The 23,250-nt window shown below is 47.4% G+C and overlaps 8 protein-coding genes across 8 annotated transcripts; 1 reads left to right on the forward strand and 7 right to left on the reverse strand.

Moving 5' to 3' along the window:
- Positions 1-1,685: 1,685 nt before the first annotated feature.
- On the reverse strand, positions 1,686-3,513 carry BDV38DRAFT_294603 (uncharacterized protein; the record flags this gene model as incomplete). The annotated part of the gene is made up of 1 exon (XM_032062530.1): positions 1,686-3,513. The coding sequence occupies exon 1, from the start codon at positions 3,450-3,452 to the stop codon at positions 1,686-1,688; it is 1,767 nt and encodes a 588-aa protein (XP_031911645.1). The 5' UTR covers positions 3,453-3,513.
- Positions 3,514-4,835: 1,322 nt separating this feature from the next.
- On the reverse strand, positions 4,836-5,460 carry BDV38DRAFT_284842 (uncharacterized protein; the record flags this gene model as incomplete). The annotated part of the gene is made up of 2 exons (XM_032060353.1): positions 4,836-5,209; positions 5,442-5,460. The coding sequence occupies 2 exons, from the start codon at positions 5,458-5,460 to the stop codon at positions 4,836-4,838; spliced, it is 393 nt and encodes a 130-aa protein (XP_031911646.1).
- Positions 5,461-7,143: 1,683 nt separating this feature from the next.
- On the forward strand, positions 7,144-8,554 carry BDV38DRAFT_272768 (alpha/beta hydrolase family protein; the record flags this gene model as incomplete). Its single annotated transcript, XM_032057550.1, has 2 exons — positions 7,144-7,191; positions 7,253-8,554. 2 exons carry the CDS (start codon positions 7,144-7,146, stop codon positions 8,552-8,554), a joined length of 1,350 nt encoding a protein of 449 aa, XP_031911647.1.
- A 209-nt stretch (positions 8,555-8,763) lies between these two features.
- Positions 8,764-10,414, reverse strand: BDV38DRAFT_284844 (Zn(II)2Cys6 transcription factor; the record flags this gene model as incomplete). Its single annotated transcript, XM_032060354.1, has 4 exons — positions 8,764-9,480; positions 9,544-9,687; positions 9,748-10,305; positions 10,355-10,414. The coding sequence occupies 4 exons, from the start codon at positions 10,412-10,414 to the stop codon at positions 8,764-8,766; spliced, it is 1,479 nt and encodes a 492-aa protein (XP_031911648.1).
- Positions 10,415-11,791: 1,377 nt separating this feature from the next.
- BDV38DRAFT_284845 (uncharacterized protein) lies at positions 11,792-12,138 on the reverse strand (the record flags this gene model as incomplete). The annotated part of the gene is made up of 3 exons (XM_032060355.1): positions 11,792-11,807; positions 11,858-11,958; positions 12,013-12,138. 3 exons carry the CDS (start codon positions 12,136-12,138, stop codon positions 11,792-11,794), a joined length of 243 nt encoding a protein of 80 aa, XP_031911649.1.
- A 649-nt stretch (positions 12,139-12,787) lies between these two features.
- Positions 12,788-13,339, reverse strand: BDV38DRAFT_284846 (uncharacterized protein; the record flags this gene model as incomplete). Its single annotated transcript, XM_032060356.1, has 1 exon — positions 12,788-13,339. One exon carries the CDS (start codon positions 13,337-13,339, stop codon positions 12,788-12,790), a length of 552 nt encoding a protein of 183 aa, XP_031911650.1.
- Positions 13,340-15,905: 2,566 nt separating this feature from the next.
- BDV38DRAFT_284847 (class I adenylate-forming enzyme family protein) lies at positions 15,906-17,859 on the reverse strand (the record flags this gene model as incomplete). Its single annotated transcript, XM_032060357.1, has 5 exons — positions 15,906-16,324; positions 16,380-16,504; positions 16,571-16,659; positions 16,721-17,481; positions 17,544-17,859. The coding sequence occupies 5 exons, from the start codon at positions 17,857-17,859 to the stop codon at positions 15,906-15,908; spliced, it is 1,710 nt and encodes a 569-aa protein (XP_031911651.1).
- A 2,082-nt stretch (positions 17,860-19,941) lies between these two features.
- On the reverse strand, positions 19,942-21,651 carry BDV38DRAFT_272770 (flavin-containing monooxygenase; the record flags this gene model as incomplete). The annotated part of the gene is made up of 4 exons (XM_032057551.1): positions 19,942-19,959; positions 20,051-21,353; positions 21,409-21,452; positions 21,502-21,651. 4 exons carry the CDS (start codon positions 21,649-21,651, stop codon positions 19,942-19,944), a joined length of 1,515 nt encoding a protein of 504 aa, XP_031911652.1.
- Between the last annotated feature and the right edge of the window lie 1,599 nt (positions 21,652-23,250).

Consider the following 23,250-nt stretch of genomic DNA (forward strand, 5'->3'; position numbering starts at 1 on the left):
TAGAAAGCGCATAAATTTAGTTTTTCGCACTACCTTGACTAGGTTTAGCCAATACCTGCTAGCTGCGGACGGAATAGCATGCTATGAATATTGTCGGTTCTACCACTAGATGGGCTGTAGTAGGTAGTAGGTCTTGTAAAGAAACTAAGTATGCAACTGACAGGTGCACGTCGACCAATCGGTCCTAGGAGCTCGTTAAATAGCTCTTCCCAGACACGCCTGATTCATGCTATTCCACTGTAGCACTTGCAGCTTGGTCTCCAACATCCTCGGAATGTCGACTTTGTGGGAGGAGTCGGATATGTCCTGCTGTACTATGGATTGCCTGGACCTATTTAATTAGTTCCTCTTACCGGTTGACTATCCTGCATTTCCCGAGAGATACTCTAATATTCTATTTAACTAGATAATATACCCATAGCAGCATTGAACCGTATCCCAAACTGTCATATCATTTAGACCCCAGGTCTGCGCATTAAGAATTCAATACTACTATAGGCTGCCAGCTCAAGGACACGGCAGACTACTTGGGCACCGGAATCACATAGGCTTTTATTACATTCTCTAAATTACTAAATTAATCTAAATTAGTTAGGCTAACTATCTAGATTCCTGACATTTAGAGTTGGTCAGGTTCCCCGCAAAACCCGGCTTGGGGTCGAGGGCGGGTCCTGAACCCGACCCGATATCAACCCTACTTACATTATCTAAATTACCTGGATAGTCCCAATCGAGTGTACTGTATAAATTGCCTATATGTGCCACCTACTTTACCTACGAAGACAGGGGCTCTAGATGAGCCGATCAAATGATCTAGAAATCTACTAGGTTGTATTTTTGGAACCGAGGGGTGCACGCCGTGTGTGATAAGGCAAAGCTTTGGATAAATTCCCACCATGAGGCTGAGGGATTTCCCGCCCCACGTTCTTGACCGTGATCACTTTACCTCAGCTACTATTTTCTCTAATAGACCTAGGAAACTGATGACCACAGTCTTATGTTGTATAGGTCTTGGTGGATCAAGCAGAACTTTGCTGACCACTGTCCGACCTTGTTTTCCCAGTATACACTATTGACCACGTCAAAGCAGAGTTGTACATAACACATAAATCACAGCTTTCCAGGTGCCGAGGTCAAGTTGTCCGATTCTGGAACCCGTCTGGGGCATGGCCCACTCAGGATAACAACCCTAGATTATATGGGCTTGGGATTTATCCCAGCAATGGATACACGCACACTATGAGTTTGTGGAGGAAGCATTGTTCACAATTAGTGCTGCACTATTAACGCATATATGCCATAAACAGGGTCCCTGTTATAAAGTGGCCAAGAAGTCTCTGGTTTCTCAGCTAAAGCTCCATTTCCAGCGCCCTACTTACTCTGCTGGAAGAGTTATGGACGTCTTGGTTACAAGCTCTCTAACCAGTAGAATACATACATTAAACATCTGTACCTATGTTGTACCGCTTCATTGTATGGTTTGTATAGATTTACGGGGACGGTGTTCCACTTTTCAGGCATGAGAATTATTATCAAATCCCACCGGCTGCCCAATCCACAGACTAAAATTATTCTTCTGGTCATATTCTTGACGAACCTTGTTTATCAAGGATCGGCTTATATTTGGAGTGAAGCTATTCACTGAACGATCAAATCTGCATTGCGTAATTAGAAATAAATAGCCACTATCTTGACCTAGCTTCCAGCAACCACGAAGGCGGGTCACCAGTAGTTTTCCCAGTACACGCGGCATCGATGCACATGCTCAGATTGCCAAAGGCAAATTGCTTGCCCGTTAGTCCAGGCCCATAGTGAATGTACTTGCCAGAATTAGTCATGATTGTCCGGGTGTTCTTGGGAATTACCGGTTCCTCGATAGAGCACCAGCAAGTGTCTTGTAAGAACTGGACCCCGAACCGCTCAAGCTCTCCGATATAGCCGGCCTGTACGGCAAGACTATACTGAGCACGGCCACAGGTGACTATCACGGCAACATCCTCTTTCCTGGTTCTTCCTTGGCAGAGCTTCGCTACCTCTTTGATCTCCCGTAAGGAGAAGTGCGGGTTGCCAAATGAGATAAGGTCAATATCTCTCGACTCAGAGCCATGATTGAACTCATCCCAGATCGCGTCTAGATCCTTCCAACCCACGTCAATAGCGTGGGGGGCTATACCGTTGCAACACACAGCCTCGAGCGTAGGAGCCTCTGGAGTCAGGTTGACCATGTGGAACATAGGAGCGCTAGAGGATGTAGCAAACGCCGCTGAGAACGCCTTGAAGTCATCACTGTTGGGCTTCAAATGTTCGAGTCCAGTAATGACCGGGATGCGAGCCGTTGCAATGGCGCCAAGAGCGTAGCCTAAAATAGGCCAGAATGAGTCGTCCGTCGCTTCTGGTGGTGTTACTTTGAGCCAGATAGACGCAAAGCGATTCTCGTCCAAATAGGCTCCAGCTTTCGGTGCGCGGCCAGTCAAGGCAATTAGAGCCTCGAGCATATTAGGGTTTTTGAGTGTTCTCGCACCAAGCACACTATTTGCATAGATAGCAGCATTGGACTCTCCCCAGGCAACTGGATCACCTAGTTTAGGTGCTGTGTCGAGTAGATAAGGGGCACAGGTAAATGAAATCTTGCCACCCATGTCGACAAAGGCCTTGGCCAACTCATCACAGGACGATCCAAATTCCGCGTTCACTCCGAGCGCCCGCCAGCGTTTTTGGTCAATATTCAGTGAATTAATAGTGGTGGGAACTTTGAATTCGCCGCCCCAGTCACGAAGTCTTTTTCCAAAGGCCACCGAGCCGGGGCCATACCAGGCGCCATCTGTATGGGCTTGGCGGACATCCATTAGCTCTCGGGCTCCCATCATATTTGCCATTCGAATAATAATATTGAGCGAGATCCTAGCGGCCTCACTGTGGGCTCCGTCCAGCATCGCCCGGTCGGAATCGGTAAGTTGAACATTACACTTGTTGATGTCAACCGCCGGTTCCACAGCCTCATGGGTAATATTGACACTCAACGGACCATCCGAGACTAGGTCACTTTGTACATGAATTGTCCTTCCATCCCAACCCAGCACCCGACGGAAGTCCTCTGGGTTGAGTGTCACCACGGCGGCTGACTTATTGAACAGCTCTTCGGCAACTATAACTCCTAGTGTAATAATCTCCTCGCGGCGCTCGAAAATCAGTGCCTTGGGACCCAGGCCATTTAGAATCAGTTCCATCATGATAACGCTCCCGCCACAGGATCCTCTGCCTCCAGGTATGGCCAAAATGGTATCTTTCAGAAAGCGACCGCTCAGCGGGTGAAAGCGATCAATAACCTCGCCTGTTTTTGGATTCACGCCGCCCCAGAAACTCAGTTCAAGATCTGCTGCCAATAGTGTGGCTGAGACGGTGCCTGTAACATAAGAGGTGCCGTGGAAGATGCATTGTTGTGACAACGCCATGTTAGTAATGAAATGAAGCGTCGAGTAGTTAAAGGCAATGTTAGAGAAGATTGGAAACGAGGTACCAAACCTAGGCAAGGAAAGCTAAGTTTCGGCGGGGAATGGGGTAGGAAGAGAGAGTTTTATATACTTTCGCTCCATTACAATCCTTAGTAGTATATCGGATCAACTGCCGCATCATCGCAAACCTAGTCAGTGTGCTTGAAGAGGAGTGGACAATTAGTCCCGTCGGATTAAAAGGCCCAACTAACGAGAGAATAAACTAATATAAATGGTATAAATTAGACCTTCAATTTGCTCCACAATGCCATTGAAATATTGCCGTGGTAGATTTTGGCTTGCCGAAAAGCAGGTCACAGCGTCTCGGGTGTAATAACCTAAGTAAGGAGGTAATTCCTGAAGAACCCGCAGGCTGTCACCCCCCACCTGTGACTTACCTAGTCTCCTCATTCGAGATGGATATCTGAGCCTAATTGACTGTCAGGGGAATGGATTGGACCATTTCTCCTTCAACTGCTACAGCCTCTTGGCACCTGAGGAAGTCCGATCACTCGGACAGCTGCAGTTGGAAATATTAGCTGAAACCATGCTGCCATATCCTGTACTGGCCCCGTTGGTAGTGCTAATGACTGTTATAAATGCAATGTACATGATAGGGGAGAGAAATCTGCATCAATTGAGAATAGGTTTTATACCAAACGCCCTTATCCTTGGCGATCATCACATATGCCGCCGTCAGTAACGGGATGAGGTCCGACCGTTTCCCCACTTATTTGGTGCTCTCTTTTCTTTCACCAAAATCGGACTAGGTACGACTGTGGCTTATTATTATAAATGATTGGCTAAGCCTTCCATGGGGGATACCTAAAGCTATTGGATTCTAAAAACTGGCCTAGTATGCTGTAACATTGGACTAAATATATTCAGAGAAACGGGCGATACTGATACGATGCTCAACAGCTAGAACTGATTCCTTCTGACCATATGAACTCCTCCACAGATGGAAACTCTTGGCCAGTCAGTCACTGATAAATAGTACAAGTGGGTAACGCAATGACTCTAGCAATATCATCAGGGAAGCCAGGCTGGCTCAGTGGTAACCGCTTGGAAGACAAGGAATTGACCTCTTCTACACTCCTCCTGGTACCATCTGGTAGGTACTTGGCAGCGGGCTGCACGTACACGTCTGTCTTTACAGCCCCGGCAATGCAATTCACTGAGACATTTTAAGGAGAGAAGTCATGTCCCAGAGACTCTGTTTCTTCCCTGAGTGGTCGCTGCGGAAGCAGCATGGATAGCGTGCGGTCGGAAGCCCTAAATAGGCCAAGGAGATGAGTCGAATCTAGGGTTTGCACGGCAATGGATGTCTAGAAGCCTCTAAGCTCAGATAGTGCAGGTCAGAAAAGTTGGTCGACCGTAATCAGCAAAATACTGAGCTATGAGATTCACAGCAAAAACCTCATCGATTCCGCTGGAGGTCACGTCAGGGTGAGCGGCAAAATACTCAATGCCACAATTTCTCAGGACAGTATCCAGCTGGCCTAACACTGCTATTGCACACTGGCAGAGGTATTGAATCTCCTGTTCGCTCTGTATGTCGGCTTCCATGGTGATATCTTTCACGCCGTGGCTGCGTATCTTCTCGGTCACCTTTTCCGCGGAACCGGCAGTGGTGGAATCATTCGCTACGACATTAGTACCATGATGGGCTAGTCCGTTGGCAATAACAGGCCGAATTCCACGACTTGAGCTGGTAACTAAACGCGTTCAGTTAGACATGGTCTATTGTTCCGAACGCTCGTGTTCGGAACAGAGACATATCAAGTGTGACTTTTCTGATCGAATTATATCACAAAATTATGCGAACAGCAGTTATCAAGCAGACTAGTTAACGACATAAGAGCGTTTGATAATCAATCAATCAATCAATCAAAATTCTATTAACCCGTTTGATAACTTGTATGCTGCTCGTCTGTCTGGCACGCTTACATGGCGGTGTGTGGTGCATTTTCGCCAACATCAGCGCTCTGCGTCCGCAATAAATGTCAGTCTAACGACAGGGATGTCCTGCGGCTTTCGGGCGCAAAATGAAGCGAACAATGGCTAGTTTCGATAATCGACTGCCTAGCAAATCAAAGAATAATATGAGGCTCTACGACAGGTGACAGGAGGATAAGCACCTCCTTTGGCACTGAGACCATATGCATGCTTCACCTGATAAAGATGGACAATAGATGGGAGAAATCAGGCTCAGCACCTGAACGTGTATAGCCTGTATGGGTTATGTATATATTACAAATGATAACCACGCATAACGCGATAATAACATGCCAAACATCAATAACGTATAGCATTGATATGACTCAAATCTTCGCCCTTCTGGTCTTGGTGGATCGAATATGAAATACTGGTAGCTGTGAACTGATCAGGCTGAATGTTCAGTAGCCCTATAGACGTCATGGTACCAAACATTGAATGAGAACCAATGATTCATCGGGCAGCTGAACGGGGTGTTAGCGATGTCAGAATCTAGTGTGACGTCTCCAGGGTGGGGCGAGGGATTATAAACAGTATACTATCGGTTCCCGAGATACAGTGTTCCGGAGAATTGCAACTATTTTAGGGCCAATTATGTTTCTAAGTCAGTCAAAGTCCTAATCTTTATAATAAAAGTCCTAGAATTCTGTTCTTGGTGAAAAGTACTTTCATACTAAATGACTGATTAGAGAGTACTCTACATTGTTCTATGTATCAGAATGATTCTAATTTACAATTAATATAACCTTGTATTATTTATAATCCTTAACTACCTCTAGAAAATATATATACTTGAATTTTTCACCTAGTCACAGCTGTTATCCTTTCGCATACCGCTGCGGATATTCACAATGAACGTATATGGTTCTCCTAAAGAGGATGAGTCGACTATCTGCTTCAGCCTTGTCTAGTGGGCTTGCAGATTGACCACGAATCACCGAACTACTGAAGAGTTTGTAGGTTTGTACACTTCCATTTGGTATTCCGAATCTCTTGACAACAAACGGTGAGCCTAATCATATCGTCAGGGCAGGGTGGGGTGTGATGCATCGCCACGATTAGGACTCCGCTACTATACATATTCTTGTCATTGTTCGATAAATGGGCCCCGCCGACGGAGTAAGGCTGTGAATGTCAGCGTCGAACTGCAGGTGGGTCACCAGGAAGCCAATCAGACCTTCTCCATCGCATGGCTAACTGAATGAGGTTTAGTGATCCCAAACATTATTTACCAAGCTTTTACTACGTAGTACAACCTCCCGCAACACCTTTCCTAAAGAAGGCTAGGCTCGAATGGACTACCCGATGTGGCAACGTTCGGCGTTGCTTGTTTGCTCCGTGGCGGCGGCTTTGAGGTCACGAGATCGACAAATTAGGATCTGAATGTTCATCCGCTCGAACTGGTTGCCAAAATAGGCAAGCCATTCAGGCGAACAGACCTCGTATCTCACATCTTAGTAGGGCCACGCATATACTTGCCAACTATTACTGAACACCAAAATCAAAGTAGTTTTTCTAACTCACCTTGTGCAATATATAAACGTAGCATTCCTCCCCCGAATTCCCCTGATTTTCAAGTCTACTGTTATCAACATTAAAACATTTTCAATTAAGTTCAAGATCCTACACCTTCTTAGAAAACTAATTCATCACAATGCGATTTCGATCATCTCTCTGTGTTGGGGCGCTGTTCACCCTAGTGGTATGTTGCACCGTTGCAGAGTTACTTCCTTGGGATATCAGTCACTGACACAAAAAAACAGACAGCAAATCAACTGATCCCCAATGTTACCATCTCCAATTCCACATCTGTGATCCATCAGCTGAGTAGTGACTCCGAGTTTGCCTTCGTCTTGGAGACTTTTCTCTCTTTCGCCAATGGCGGGGGTGCTGCTACGGGTGAGATCCTTCGCGCAGCCTCCCAAATAAAGCCAGGCGACATGGAAAGCTTCTATAGAGAGTTTAAGTACCTGGCAGACCAAATTGCCGACCAGGCGACGTCGGTCAATACCACGAGGTTTCCCGTCTCGGCTCGTGAGGCGCACCTCCGTGCATCCTCATACTACCGCGCTGCGGACTTCTTCCTGCACGGAAATGCCTCCGATCCCCGCATTCAAACTTTGTGGGATTCCGTGCTGGAGCACTATGACACCGCCATGAAGCTGCTGCCTGACCCGCCGGTGCAGGTGGAGCTCGAAGGGAGCGAGTTCAAGATTCCTCTGTATTTCTATTCACCGCCAAAATCGTCACACGCCAACACAACAAGCGGCAAAGGCAAACGACTTCCCACGATCCTGGTCGGATCTGGTTATGATGGAGCTCAGCAAGATACCTACCATCAACTGGGCAAAGAGATCCTCGCACGCGGGTGGAACTTCGTCACCTACGAGGGGCCCGGACAGCCAACAGTACGTCGTGAGTCAAACATCGGCTTCATCCCCGACTGGTGGAGTGTGGTCACCCCCGTCGTTGACTGGTTACGAACCCGTGACGACGTGGACATAGATCGGATCGCGCTAGGAGGAATCTCGTTCGGTGGTCAGTTGGCGCCTTTAGCAGCCACCCGTGAGCACCGTCTTGCCGCTGTCCTGGCAATTGATGGAATGCTGGATCTTTATGAGGCAACCTTTCGGCAGTTTCCAGCCTCGATACAAAAACTCTATCAAAATGGGAACAAGACGGCCTTCGATGCGATCGTCTGGGAAGCATACAAAGAAACCACTGACACGAGTCAAAAATGGGGCATTGATCAGGGATTATGGTCGTTTAAGACCAGCAGCCCGTTCGAGTGGATGACCAAAATGAGTAAAATGGCAATCACCCAGACAATGCTGGACAACATCACCTGTCCGGTGTTTGTTGCTTCGGGTCAAGACGACCATATTGCGCCTGGTCAGCCGGAGAGGATGGCGCGGATGCTTGGCGATAAGGCTTATTATCATCTTTTCAAGAATAATGTTGGTGCGGGAGAGCACTGTGCTATTGGGGCTGAACCCCAGCTGGCGATGGCTACTCTGGACTGGTTGGATGAGGTCTTTGAGAACCCGACGTCGCGTTCCTCTTGATAGCTACAATCTGTGGATACTTTGTTGTGGAAATCGCGTTGCTCGGCGAGGATGGTGGCTTTTGTTGTGTGATTATCATCGCTTCTTGATACAGGTAAAGCTGAATTGCTAGTGTTATCGCTGGATGCAATCTTTTGTGTAATTACAAATTTTAGAAGTTGGTTTTGAATAGATATTGTTTCTCTAGATTCCTTCATCATCCCTTGATATTATCCCCCTACAGCCTGCATAATCCCAGCCTCGTAGCCTATTCGGAGTAGGCCCAGGTTCGCAGCAACACGCTGGCTGTCATGCACATTGGCGGAAGATGCAATTAATCCTAGCGGCCAGAGTAGCTTCAAGGCGTGTCCCCATGTTGGAATATTTGGACCCTGTTTGTCAACACTGGCCGCTTTCGCCGGCATAAGTAGCGGGAGAGACACTAGGATACGGTCTGACAGGTGCCTTAATCGTTCAATGCTGGACTCGTGTAGACATAGGAGCGTAGCGTGCATCTTCGGCGATACATTAGCTTTCAGTGTCTCAGAAAGCAACTTTACCGCTCCTTGATAAACTTGAAAGAGACATGCACCGAGATAGTTCGAGGCATGCTGCTTCATTAACCATTCGTGACTTTGTCCTGTTACTAGGTCGTCTGATGGACCTGGCCGGGATTGTGAGGCTGGGCATTCAGTGAGCACTGCATCTATTGACGATTCCAGAGTGTTGCAAGCGATGGTGATGTCGTTAATGCTCTCGAGCATCTTCTCGTGCGAGCCTTGGTCGAGTAGATCGCAAATTGTGCTGTAAATTCGCGAGGCCAAGTCACTGTACAGAAATGCCGGCACAAAGAGCAGCTTCTTCGCCATGGCAGATGTCTGCATTGACTGCAGCCAGGCGACTGCTTCTGGTGGCGGCACCCGGCCTGTTCGTATCGTCTGTATTTGCTATAGCATAGAAGGTAAGAATTAACCGAGAGGGGACTTCATTCAGTCAATCAGGAAACATACAACAGTTTGGTACGCTAGCTGGAAAAGTTGACAACCTGTCCTGGTCTGGAATTGGTTCTGGCCTCGCAATCGCAATAGTCCGATCAATGCTTCGCCATGAGTCCTCCAGCCCCGAGGTTCTTGACCTCGGGTCCCGACTATGAGCTATACATAGAAATACGTCTTAGTTCTAAATTGCCGGTGCAAGCAACCGAAATAACATACCTCGTACAAACACAGCAGCCACACGGCCGCCAGCGTTGTGTCTTCGTTTTGTTTCTCAACGTTAGAGACGTCCTTTGATAGAGATTGCAGGGCCCTGACATAGAGCTTTCGGTGGCCGAATTCAACCCTATCGGAACATGACCGGTTGGCAAAGTAGGCGGAGGCAATAGCATCGCACACCTTGTACAATGTAGATCCGGTGCCAGCGCGCTCAAGTAGCTGCGGCAGAAAGTTGAGCGAGTCATACACACGAGCCCCCTGTAAGGTTACTATTGTGAATTGGCTGAGAAGAAAAGGCTTAGCATGTGCCTCCCATTGCTCAGTCGGCGTATATAAATTCACTAGTTGTGCCTGTCTCGTTACAGCGCTTTGGAAATATCGACCATCTTGTGCAGAGTTCCGCGTCACCTGCCAGTCGCAATCCTGTCTCTTCTGACGCGGGTAGGACTCAGGGGTTAGAATCCGGAAGTTAACACCCAGCCTACTTAGGTCTCTATAGCCAGGACACTCATAGCCGAATTTCTTACAGCGCAAGCAGCCGGGGCGTCCAAGGTCACACTTGCGGAGTGTTAGTGATCGACATCGTCATGACCAGTCGAGAACCCACCTTCACCCGACGACGCCGACAAGTGTGGCAGGCTTTGCTCGGAAAACCAGTGTTGACCATATTGGTAAGGAAGTCTAGTCTGTATCGCTTGGGGTATGTAAGCGGACGGATGGAGTTTCGTCGACGTGGGGGAAATTTGAAGTCTAAATGTAGTCATGCCAAGACTGCGCCACACTATATCCGTATTATTCCTGATTCTATATAATTCTTTAGACATGCCATAGAAATTAAGGCTGATGTCTTGGTAGACATTCATGGACTATAATGAGTTGTAATTTAATGCAGCAACATATTTTGTCTTTGTATATGACTTTGGGGGCGATCCGAGTATCTACACCAAGATTGTCGAATGTACTCAAGAACACCCTTCAGTAATTTTCATTTCCGACATTACTCGCAGCTGCCTGCCTTTCTATAATATTAACCAATGAAAACTGATTTGATGCTTTCCTTTCCTCTGCTTTTCGGCCCGGGACTAATAGTTCGAATGGTCCGTTATTTCTTCGTTCGGCGCACTCGAAGGGAGCAACAGAGGGGTTGTAAGAGCCCATATTGCTCTACTTCGAACTGAGCAATGTACAAGTGCTGGACAAACTTCATGGTCATGAAATCAAAGGTTCATCCGGAAACGATCAGTCTTTAGGGTTTAGACACTAGGCGAGACAGGAGTATTGCATAGTTTTCGAGGCAGAGAAATCCGTGGTTAAGGTTGTGGCATAGTTTCTACACAGGTAGCGAAGCATAAACACCATAGTTTCTCCGTATTAGCTGTAAACCGTCGTTTTATTGATATGTACAACTTTCGCGACCGTCTCTAGTCGCCATAAACCCCTACATTTGCTCTTCCGTTGTCATAAGCTGAAGAATGAAGATCTGACATAGCAAGGTTCTCTGAACTCAGGATCACAATCAGGTGATAGGATATGTACACATTCCTTTTCCATTAATGCAGGCTGTTCAAGATTAATTTCTTCGGGGGGGTCAAATACAACTACGACTAATGAGTAGGGCAACATCGGGACAGGTGACCAGCGCTGCATCGACATTCTCTCTCCCATGTATCGCCAGTCAACCTGCTTGTACTTGGCATCTTTAACACAACGCTCTTCAAAAGAAACGCGTTTAGAACCTTCCAATCCTATGACCCGGTCAAAAAATGAACTTTCGAGCGAACTGGTTCTTCTGTGCTCACAAAACTTGCACAACCACAAAGATATCAATGGTTTTCTGCAACCCAATAAGACCGTATACTAGGCCTTGCGTAGTTTTCTGTGTTGGCTTAATGTCGAGCGTCATCGAAGCTCCACCCTCCTGTGGGCCGCGAGGAATGAAGATAGTGGCCTAGCGACAAGATTGCTCGGTGCTGGCCTAACTATTGGATATCCAGCTACGCAGACGCTTCGCTGGTAGTGCAGCATCAAAGTGTGAAACATCGTATCAGCCGCCGTTAATTCTGTTATCATCAACTAAAGCATTAGTCACAGGGTAAACCTAAGAACTTACCCAGTGGCAAGGAGTCGCTGGACATCAGTATTGCCACTCCTCAGCTTTTTCAAGTTCGCGGCCGATCTGTCGCTGTGATACGCCCTTCGTGCTTCATCTCTCTAGAAAATTTTAGTAAGGTGGGATCACTGATGCTTCTCTACTAGTATACTGACCGCCTGTAATGCTTTTGCCAGCTGCGTCTCATATCTGGCGGAACCCATATCGCTAGAGCGCTTCTTAGGGATTGGTTCACAGAGGGTGAGGAGAGACGTAAGGGAGAATAGGAGCTGGAATTTCATTTTGAGTAAAGGAATAAAATATAGCAGATAATGAATATTATGGCCAACTAGGTAATAATGAGATCGATACAGTTATCAGTAGACACCATGCTATTATGTTTGTTGGGTTTTGTATGTTAGTGAACTGGGAATCAACTACAAGGGTCTTAGAAGATAAACCAAAATGGATTCAATTCAATAGTAGTGAATAGTTCTCTAAAGATCAGCAGTTTATTTTCTCGGCTACGTAAGCGAATCTTTGTCTGTCGATCGACAGCATTGGGTTGTCGATCTGTGTGATCTTCTGGGTCGCGGTATCAATAGTTTGTTTTTACTGGCTATAATTCTAGCTGAGATTCAGCGATCTTACGTGTGACCATTCATTTTCGCTACAGAGATCATGTGTTGAACTATAATTGGTGCGATGGACCTACGATTATTCCAAATTACCTCACTTTCTGCCCCAGATTTACAATTCAATTAGTGGTTGGTAATGAATCTATAAACTATTCCAAGAAGGGTGTATTTGAGATAAGCTCAAATGGTGCGGCACGGCCTAGAGGATGCGCGTGGTGAACTGAACTAAAGCCACAATAGCCAAGGTCACATATGAAGCAGATTATGACATGAATAGCGTCGGACTGCTATACTACCAGAGTCACTCGCCTCCCTAGTTACACATGGTGTCGACATTTTTGCCTGAGCCAACTGTAGCCACTGCGAGATGCCCATGCCAAGTGCCTCCGTGACTGAGATCGATGCACGCCCAGTTGTACTTGTATTTATGCACCTGATCCCAAGCATCATCGAGCGCTGCAGCCACAGTCTTGGTCTGTGCCGTGGTGTCACAGTTCTTTCCCGTCGTGGTCACCCAGTACTTAAAGTGATACTTCTGCTCACCCTTATCCGATTGCCCACTTCCTCCAATAGGCGCACATGAGTTCGCAGAACTGTCCCTCTGGACCCAACCCACCACGGCCGCAATAGCCGAGGTTGCGCCGGATGCTACTAGAATCACATCCCGAGCCGCTTCCAGGCCGCCTCTGGTGATTTTGAAGTCGATCCTCCTCAGTGCTGCATCGGTGGAGTCGGTTGAGTCGACGGAGCGAATTGAGTAGGGCTGGCCTTCGTCCTTCACTTCATTTGGTATAGCGCTAGAGTGAGCAAGGCCAGCGCCATAGCTGACACATGCAAGTAGATATCCAAGGGAAGATAACCGCATGTTGCCAATGCCAAACTTAACCAATTTACGACGAGGAGAATGGATACAAATGCGTTCATAAGCCGGACAGCAATCAACTGTCCTGTGTGAAAGAGCGCAGATATCGAACTCGCAGCTATCTCGCATTAGCCGGTCTTTAATGTCTCAAAGCGGACGGCTTCTTGGAAAAAGAATCTCAAAGGATGGCTCATTCAGTACATACCTTAGAACAGAGTTGCAGTGGCAAGCTTTTTGATGATAGGATGAGCAAGAAATCAAACCATGGGCTGGGGAATAGGCGTACTTATATAGTTTTTTCCCTCATCAGTTTCTCCTGGAGAATTTCGCTTTACCGCTCGCCCGAGGCTTACAGAACTAGGAGCAGAAGGATTATTACTGCTATAACAGGAAAAAGAACCAATGTATCCAACTTGAATCAAGATGCGGGCCGGTCGGGTGGGGATTTTCTGGCAAATTTCATTGCTGACATGCTTCGCCTTGCTCCGTAGTTCAATCAGGGTCAACATTTCCCAGAGTGGATTGAACACAAAAGAGGAAAGGAATCATAAGTGGGTGGAAAGACTGGTGATGGTCCAGAAGTGATGCCATCGCGACCGGCGCAGGAATACCGGCCTTGTCTAGTGGATCCTTCCGACTGAAAAGTCAGGCCATGACCCGCGCAACCTTCGATTTGAGCCAGTTAGAGAACGCCTCGTGCAAAGCTATATATCAGTATATTCAAGACATGAAGGCTGTTCTCGGGCTCCCCTGTGGAGTCTTCCTGGGCGTCAGCGGTGACTATCGGTCGTGACCATGGCACCCCGAGCCGGTTTAATGTGGACTCCCGTTACATCGATGGGTTTGCATCTCCGATTCGGTCCGGCCCGACAGAGTACAGGCATTTGCTGACCATGGTCCTATCCTGGCCTGCCGATCTAACACCAGGACAACTTGTATCAAACCGGGTGCACATTTCCTGATCATGTGACCATTCAATTGCTCACCAGGTATAAAATGGGACAGAGCTGTACACGATATGACCCGCAGATTTTGCAATCGAATGAAACCTCTGATCATAAGTTTAGAGAACAAGATTGCCTATCTCGTCAGCCGTACTTAGGGGTTGACCACGCTAGCGGAGGCTATTTGCAGTACCTGGGGAAATAATTGCGAGCCCCAAATTTCTTCAGGTGAAGATGCAGTAGTCCCAGAGCAGGCTAAGGAAGAGCATGTAGTCTGCCTGTTTGGGATCTGGCACAGCCTCGGTGCATATTAAAAATGTTGTTTAGTCTTAAGACGCTAAGCTTTCATGCACTGAGAGCTCTCCGGCTGAAGGCACTGTAAGTGGCTAGAGGACGGCTGCTTCCGACCCGCTCTCGTATTCCGAGCAATCCTTCGACCCGGACTAGGGTCTCCTGGTGGAATTGTCCATCCGGAGGACCGATGGAGAGTCCGACGATCTAAAAGGTTACCTCATTTACTAACACCCTCGCACTATATATTTGAACCAATTAGATTTATATCTGGGGTGCCACTGGATTATCTACCAATAATCGTGGCTTGTCTAATGGGAATGAGTAACTGGGGAAACCCTTTCATGAGTAGCCTTGATATTTAAGATTTATATACGTTGTCAGCCATTCCTTCGGGGGTTGATATCAATTTCCATTCATAATTGCTGAATACCATGGTATCCGGAAGTCTCAGCGAACTACTGGTTTCTCGACACGAAATTGTTCATACAAGATCAAGCTGTCGGAAATTGATCAAAGTCTCATGTATTGTCGGGTCAGCTTGATTTAGGCCGCGGAGTCAATCTGACCCGACAGACTGCAGGGATCCGTCGACCACGGATATCGCGCCAACAGAGGGGCGAGTCTCAGAACTTGAAGAGAGTTGTATTATATCAACTGCTGTCCAGAAGAATCTGGTACATACGACCACAGGGTGTGGAGAACAGGGCTTCCCGTCCGCTCAGCCGTACTTAAGCCACACGCCGGGAGGTTAGTAGTTGGGTGGGTGACCACCAGCGAATCCCTCCTGTTGTATGTTTTTCTTTTTCCTTATTGTTTCTTGTGGTATTTAAGCAGGTGTTTCATATTGTATCAACTGCTCCAGGGACGCGTCTGATTTTCGGCCTAAAGCGGTATAACATGTACCGTGACAGCATCTCGCAACTCCGTCTCCCAAATATATCTTCCACTCTCTTTAGATTTAAATTGATTGCACCCGAGGTGCCATTTTCTGTCACCAAGCGGATCGAAAATTTCTGGGCGAAACTCTCGCCTGGCCATGGTGTCAATCAATATCTCAACAATGACGAATGGGTCCTCTATACCGCACACTAGGAACCTCCTTTGGTGGCGGAGCTGAGGTGAATCTAAGTGCGTTGCGCGTCGTCTTGTTCACATAGGCAACGACATCGCCACAGGTCCGTTACTGGGCCGAGTCAAGAATATAGAGCAGAAACCTGGGATTGACTAGATCAGGGTATCGGGTATCATGGATGAGAGAGTAAACTGGTGCGGAAAGGACGCCGTTCCAATGAGTAAAAAATCGAATCCTTGTATGATCTACATTTCTACACTTAGATCCCAGCCCAGTTGAACGGCCGCGCAGCCATGCCAGGCTCCTTCACAGCTAGATCCCACACCTCGAGGCAGTTATGGATCAGCTCTGCCTCAAACAGTTCCTCTCGGATCCGTGGCTTGATGGGTTTCCCACTCGAGGTCACTGGATATTTCTGCGTCGGGTCAAGCACACGCAGGACCGTGGGCAGTTTGTATTCGAGGATTCCTCGTTCTCGAGAAAGCCATCTTCGGATGGCCGCCAAATCTAATGCGTTACTAGTGGCGTTGCCTGTCTTGGGAACGATCAATGCTGCAACTCTTTGTCCGGTGTGGGGATCAGAGACACCCAGAATGATCGCCTGGGACACGGATGGATGGCTGGAGAGCGCCTCCTCGACCTCCGGGGCAAATATCTTCCATCCACTGAAGCGAATAACTACAGACCTGTCAGTAACGGCGTTATTCCAATCCGAATTTTCGGGACGACTGACCATCCTGAGATGCGCGACCGTGGATAAACATATAGCCTCCTTCCAGCCGCGCGAGATCTCCCGTTTTGTAGAAGCCGTTGCTGTCAAAAACCCCCTTCATTATTTCAGGATTAGGCGATAGGTACCTGCGACGGGTTAGAGTTATAATTGCAATATTCTTCTCCCAGCATACGCCTGCGGATAGTACCTACTTCGTGAAAAGGGCCGGGCTTTTTATAAGGAGCTCCCCTTCGTCATTTATCTTCAACGTCACCAGCTCTGATGGCTTCCCACAGGACCCCTACATGAACACGCTATCTTCAGCAAACATATTCTTCACCACGGGACTAAGGGAACCCTACCAGGGGTGTACCATCATCTGGCTCCCATGAAGACCTGGCGACCATTGCGAGCTCTTCAGTCATCCCGTAAAGTTCCACAATTGGCTTTCCCCCACGGAAATTCTTCCAAACAGCCTGTCGAACTGGGCCGACAGGCATAGAGCCCGTGGCTAAGATGCGAAGCCCACGAAGACCAGCCATTACGGCCTCATACCTGGACGACGGCCATGCGTTCTGAGCCGCATGTAGCTTCTGCTTCATTGTATCGAGCAGAATCGGGGTCATAACCATGCATGACAAGTCGCTCACCGACAAGCGCTCCATCAACCAATTCGGGTTGAAGACTCTACTACAAAACTCCACGCATGCTCCAGCTGACACGGTGATGAAAAGTTGCCAGACCCCACCCATCCAGTGTACCGGAGAATGCAAGAGCCATGTATCTTGGGGCGACATGCCCATGTGGCTCATCAGAGATCGGAAACCCGCGACGGCACCTCGGCGCGAATGAAGGACGCCCTTAGGTGGGCCCGTGGTACCCGAGGTGTACAATAGGATGAATCCTTTCTCCATACTAAAGGACTCCCATGGGCCCTCTGACTCCAGGACGAATGTCGGATCCTCTTTCAAGAGGCATTGCATAGGGTCAAATGTGAAACACTGGACGCCGACCTGGTCGGATATAGCTTGGGCGTGTTGGATATCCGCTATCCCTGCTGTGAGGAGGGTCGCATTGCAGAGCTCAAGGAAGTACTTGGCCTCTTCTACAAGAACCCCGGGTGCTGTTGTATCTGGTTAGAAAGACAGACCGGATAGAGGATGAGACCGATAGGACCTGACGCACAGAGAGGTACGATCACCGCCCCAAGACTGTAGATGCTGTAGCAAAGCACTGTATACTCGTATCCCGGAGTCGCCAGAATCGCGATATAGACATCGTCTGCATTGGGATCGCGTAGAGCCTGCCGGGCATGCTCATCAAGAATACCCCAGAATCGAATCCGAAGGGTCACGACATCATACAGGAATCTTTCCAGCGTCGCTTCTGGGCAGGACCCCGACAAATCACGAACTAAAATCTTCTTGGGAGTTTCCTGCCAGCACTGGAAAAGTTCAGTGAGGAATGGCTGAGTGGGGAGCTTAAAAGGAGGGGCAGACATTTCTTTGGAAAATAGCGGCTTGTTTATTTAAAAGGATGGAGCACCACGTCCGGATCTAGAACGAGGAAGGCAATCTTTATTTGACCAGAGAGTGGAAGCCCCGAATTAAGGTTTTTCAAGAGCAATACGAAAATGGTAGCCCAAACAAAGGAAGATCAGCGGTGGACGATCATTCATCGAGCAAATGATAGATCGCCACGTAAGTTTCCATATACCAACTCATTCATCGGACCCAACTTTATTCTGCTGTCTGTCTCTCATGCAGAAAGTATGCTTAAGTGTGCATAGCTCCAGACCCACATTCCACCAGATTGATGGGACAGCGAGATTTCCAAGTTCCCATACTTCGCTAGGTTTAATAGATAATTCTTGTTGAAATTCATATATAATCAGCCAAGGGAACCTGAATTACAAGATTCTGCCAAAATCCTCCTCTTTCGAGTAGATAGATACGTAGTTTCGTGGAAGACCTTGGATCAGGCCATAGATATATAGTTTCCCTCAATGCTTCTTGCCATTGTTTGCTCAAGGCCTCAACTGTATTGAAGAGATCAGCACTAGTATAGCTGTGTGAGGATCCTACTAACTACCACATCTATCGGTAGTGACCTCCCGTAGCTGCTTGGGAAAATCACGCCTACATCTGCTGCGAGAATCTTCGTATATCCACCGCAAAATCTCAAGAAAGGTTAAGCAAGGTAGGTCAAAAAGTAGGGAAAAAAAAAGGAAAGAAAAGAGAAGAAAAAAAAGAATTCTCCCCCGAGCCGGAATAGCCAGCGACCTTCTGGTTACATTGGTACATGCCATTGCAGTCGAACGCCATATCCAACTAGTCCATCAGGGGTTTAAGCGATGGTGATGCCGCTAGTTTATGTTATATAAGTAATGGCCATCCATGCGGGAGTTTCCACCTCTTCTGTGTCCCAAATTACCAAGAGCGTATCTTGTTGAAAGTGTTGGAATTATGCTGAATGGATATCCTTTTTCAGAGGATCCGTAGCGTGATGAATAAGAAAGTATCCATTAGAGGTTCGTCACCTTTTCCAGCGATGTGCAGTGTTTCAGAAACGGAAGCTGGTATTTCATAAAGCGAACCGTTACACACAAAGGAGTACTTCAAAGAGCTTGAAGACAACATCTATCTCTAGAATAGACTAGACAGAATCCAAATAGACAAGATATGCTCCCTCAAGCCCTACACTGTTGTCAATCGAGTCAGTCTCGTTGTCAAGGACCAGGCCAAGCTTACTTTGTTTTTGATATTGTATATAGGTTGGTATAATCTTACCTATTCCTCATCGTGGCATTGGACCCTCGCCACCCTCGGATAATGGACGACCCACAACCAAGGGAGCAAGGGATACGGAAGATACATTAGCAGGCTTAGTAGCTCTAGATGTAACATAGGCTATATCCACCATCATATTACTTTTTGTAGAGACACTATGCGCGTAATAGTTCTATAAGGAAAATTATATCAAATGAAGATATTCAATTATAATGACAGGCCACAAGCGGGGCATCGAACAGCTGATACTATGTTTCAGAAAGTTATGACCAGGAATCTACCCTTTCCCTGCCATTGACTGAGTGTGACCATTAGTGAACCACGACTCTTGTATGTTGTTAGTACCCTTCTTGAATATCATTTTGAGCCGCAAGGGTGAAGAATATCTCACTTGTAAGAATATGCCCACCCAGGATATAGCAACAGGGGAGAGGAGCTTCTAGAAAACGTCATTCAACTCTGGTTAAGTCCTAGGACAGGTCTAGACGGCGCAATAGAATCCCTGTCCATCAAGTTAGGGTTCATCATTTTGGTACAATACCCACGTATCTAGGCATAAAGAGAAATACTATTCTGAATAAATTGCATTACAAACTCTACGACCACGGAGGCATTGCATGATGGAGAATATATTCTAGTTCATCAACTTATGCAAAACTCCAAGTGCGATAAGCAATATAAGTAGGGCAATATAAATACCAAATCTAAGCCTTTTTTGATGTTGATTATTAATGCCCTCGATTGTATACCGCGGTATCCAGTCATCCCAGTAAGGGAACATAGCGCGATAAGTGTTATAGATCATGGAATATCTGTGGCCTGGTTATTTAAGGTGATCATGGATGCAGTAATTCAGGTCCGTACTCACGGGTATACAGCGCTATTCCACCCATTATCATCAACATACCAACTGTGACATCCGCCAGTTACCCACACGCTCTCTTGAGATGTCTTTTGGACGCTCTCTGTCCATATTCTGCTTGATTCCTTCTTGATATCCCAACAGCTCACTTCAGAATCGAGAATTGGCTTAATAAGTTTCAAAATATAGTGGATGGAATTTTCCACCCCGATCATAACGCTTGTATGACCATTCGATGAGTTAGGCCCCAGTAGCAGAAACAGGTTCTTGAATCCAGGAACCGCCAACCCCTGGTATGCCTGAATCCCTTCGGATCTCCAGTAGTCATGAAGCGTAGCACTTCCACTGCCGATAACGTGTATATTGGGTAGGAGGGAGGAGGTATCGTATCCTGTTGCCATAATAATCGCATCTGCTGGTATTTTGCTCTCATGTGGATGTGCACATTGATAATCGTCCCTCATGTCGGTTAGCATTACCGCGCTCTTTTCGACCCTGCCAAGTCGACGGTCCGTGATATACAGTCTAGGATCCCAGAGCGCTTTGAACCACCCTGCATCATGGACAAGTCTTTTGCACCCCAGCTCATAGCGGGGAGTAAGTATTTCGTGATATTGACTGGGGCTACTGCGCTCCATGTAACCCCGAAGCTTATCTTCATATCTCTTGTGACTATAGTGTTGTCCAGCTTTAAATATCCGAAAGAATGAAAGTTCAGCTATTAGAAACATAACCAGGCGAACCGCCTGTGGTAGGCCAGGGACCTTCTGCATTAGCCACGGCATGTAGGTCTCCCATGCTCGCAGCTGCCTGGAAGAAAGAAAGTTTGGAGATACCCAAGGAGCTGTTCGTACTAGTTGTGTAATAGAGCGAACGTTATATTGGTGAAGAAGAGCTGGGACCAATTGGGCTGCGCTGCAGCCAGCCCCAATAACCACAACATGTTTATCCTGCAGGTTGACATTGGCGTCCCATCTTGCGGTGTGCAATACGATTCCCGTAAAGGTTTCAATACCTGGAACGCAGACGGAATCTGTCCGAGGGACGGCGAACTTCCCTGTGGCACTGATGACTATCTTGGCCCTCACAGTGCGCTTACATCTCAACACGGGACAATTTACTGACTTTCCTTTGGCCGATGATGTCTGATACAGGGATACTTGCCATTCTTCCTTCTGCTCATCCCATATCAAACTGCTAACCTCGGTATTCAGCTGAATATGCGACGAAAGCCCGAATTTATCAGATGTTGCCTGTATGTATGCCGCAATCTCCTCCCCCGAAGGTTTGAGAGTTGACCATGAAGGATTTTGCGCGAAGGAATAAGAGTACAGGCTTGCAGGGCTAGGAGATACTGTGAACCGCAGTCGTAGAATATAGGGGAGGTTCATGTACTGACACATCGCATGCTACACCTGGATACCGATGAATCCACCATGTCCCCTAGAACACTGTTAGTACTCGTCCATAGACAGGAAGAATGCGAACGCACCCCAATTCCATCGTTCCGGTCATATATACGAAAACGGCCCAGGCCAAGTTTTGTTTTCAGTTGGCATCCTGCAGCAATCCCAGATAGGCCGGCACCTATAATGATTACTGGGAAGTAATCTGAGTTGCCGAGTCTGTCTTTAGAAGCCATTTCATGCGGTTTGAAGTGGGATGGTACTCCGAGACTAGTTCGCTGGGTTTGTTGCATGAAAGAAAAAAGTACACTGTGCCTTACATGGCTATACCAGGCCAATACGCCAAGCCTACTAGTGCACTTCTGACGTGCCCTACATCATGCAAGTGACAAATCTAAAATGTATGTCCAAATAGGCATTGGTTTGTTGAATTCTGGAGCCCGTCTGCAGAGCACGATACCTATCTACCCCTTACTTCCCGGTGAGGTACTGGGGACTCATGAAACTTCCATGTATCGAGAGTAAATCAGGGGACGATTGTTAGAATCAAGACTAGGATGCGCCCTGTATGGCAACGATTTGCAAAGAATGAGTCGGGAAATGTGCAAGGGACTCCCAATAATTTACCCACCAGTGTTTCCATCGTGCTCCCAATGGAGATATTGACATGCTGCATTCTCGAACCTTGAACCGATAACGTATGAACATGATCAGATGAGCGTGATGGCACAGTTTGCTGGTGTGTTTCATCGTCGAAACAAGCCAGGGAGAGTAAATTCGGTGGTTAACAGTTGCCACACGCGTGTTGGGTATTGCTCGGGGTCCATCCATCTGGCAAGATGCAGTTGGTTACTTATGAACTACTACGGAATCGGCAAGGACTTACGGTGTCTTGATCCACATTCCCGTGACCATTCTGCAGTTGCATAACGGGATTTCAGGAGAAACGTTGTTAAATACTGCAATCATCCCACACTCCTCGTAATACTGTCAGTCTGAAGCGAATGCAAGGGCTTTGAGAGACGGTGCAAAGATGCTTCCAAGGTTTTCCGTGACGCTCATTGTCTTGTTGGGGATGATGGGAAATTTTGGCTCCCTCTTGGAAGCTAAGGATGCACCCACGATTATCCAGGGGATGCAGAATCTTAACGAGAAAACCCATAACGCACGGCAATCGCTAGAGGAATTCGATGGCAGTTTTATTAAGGGTCTATTGCTAGCGAGGGATCTCTTTGAGACTACAAAAGCAGCTGAGCTCTCAAGAAAAGCTTTCGAGGATGCTGACCCGCTGTCATATGACGATGTACCCGACATTTTGGAGAACTACCACACAGTCCGGAAGTCAGTCGATGATGCCCTGAAGGCTGTCCCGGCAAAGGTACGAGAGCATCGCAATCCGCATGTGCCTGGCCGTGGCTAACAATGGTCTCTGCATATTAGATCGATTCCATAGACTCCATGGGAGTCCGCATGTTCGCAACCGGGCTTCTGCGAAACTTTGCTGCTGACAGAACCGCTTATGAGAAGGCAACCAAGGCGAAGATACCTGTAGATAACCATACAAGTATCCAGGGCCCGATTGATAGCCTTGCAAACTCATTTGATAACGCAATCTTGCTATTTATCTGAAATCAATCGTCCGCCTAATTATGTGGTGGGGTGGTGAGGGAGCCTTGATGCAAATCGTGCTCGGATCAGGCCTTCTGATGGTAGCTTATTGGTGCGTTGTTATGTTGGTAACTAAACGCTGTTGGCCACTCAGACTTTTGCACACCTGAGAAGGCATTTGTCTGTTAGAATATGTATGAATTACACTCTAGTGTGCTCCGAGGGCC

The sequence above is a fragment of the Aspergillus pseudotamarii genome (genome assembly GCF_009193445.1).
Source record: "Aspergillus pseudotamarii strain CBS 117625 unplaced genomic scaffold BDV38scaffold_42, whole genome shotgun sequence".
Classification (NCBI taxonomy): domain Eukaryota; kingdom Fungi; phylum Ascomycota; class Eurotiomycetes; order Eurotiales; family Aspergillaceae; genus Aspergillus; species Aspergillus pseudotamarii.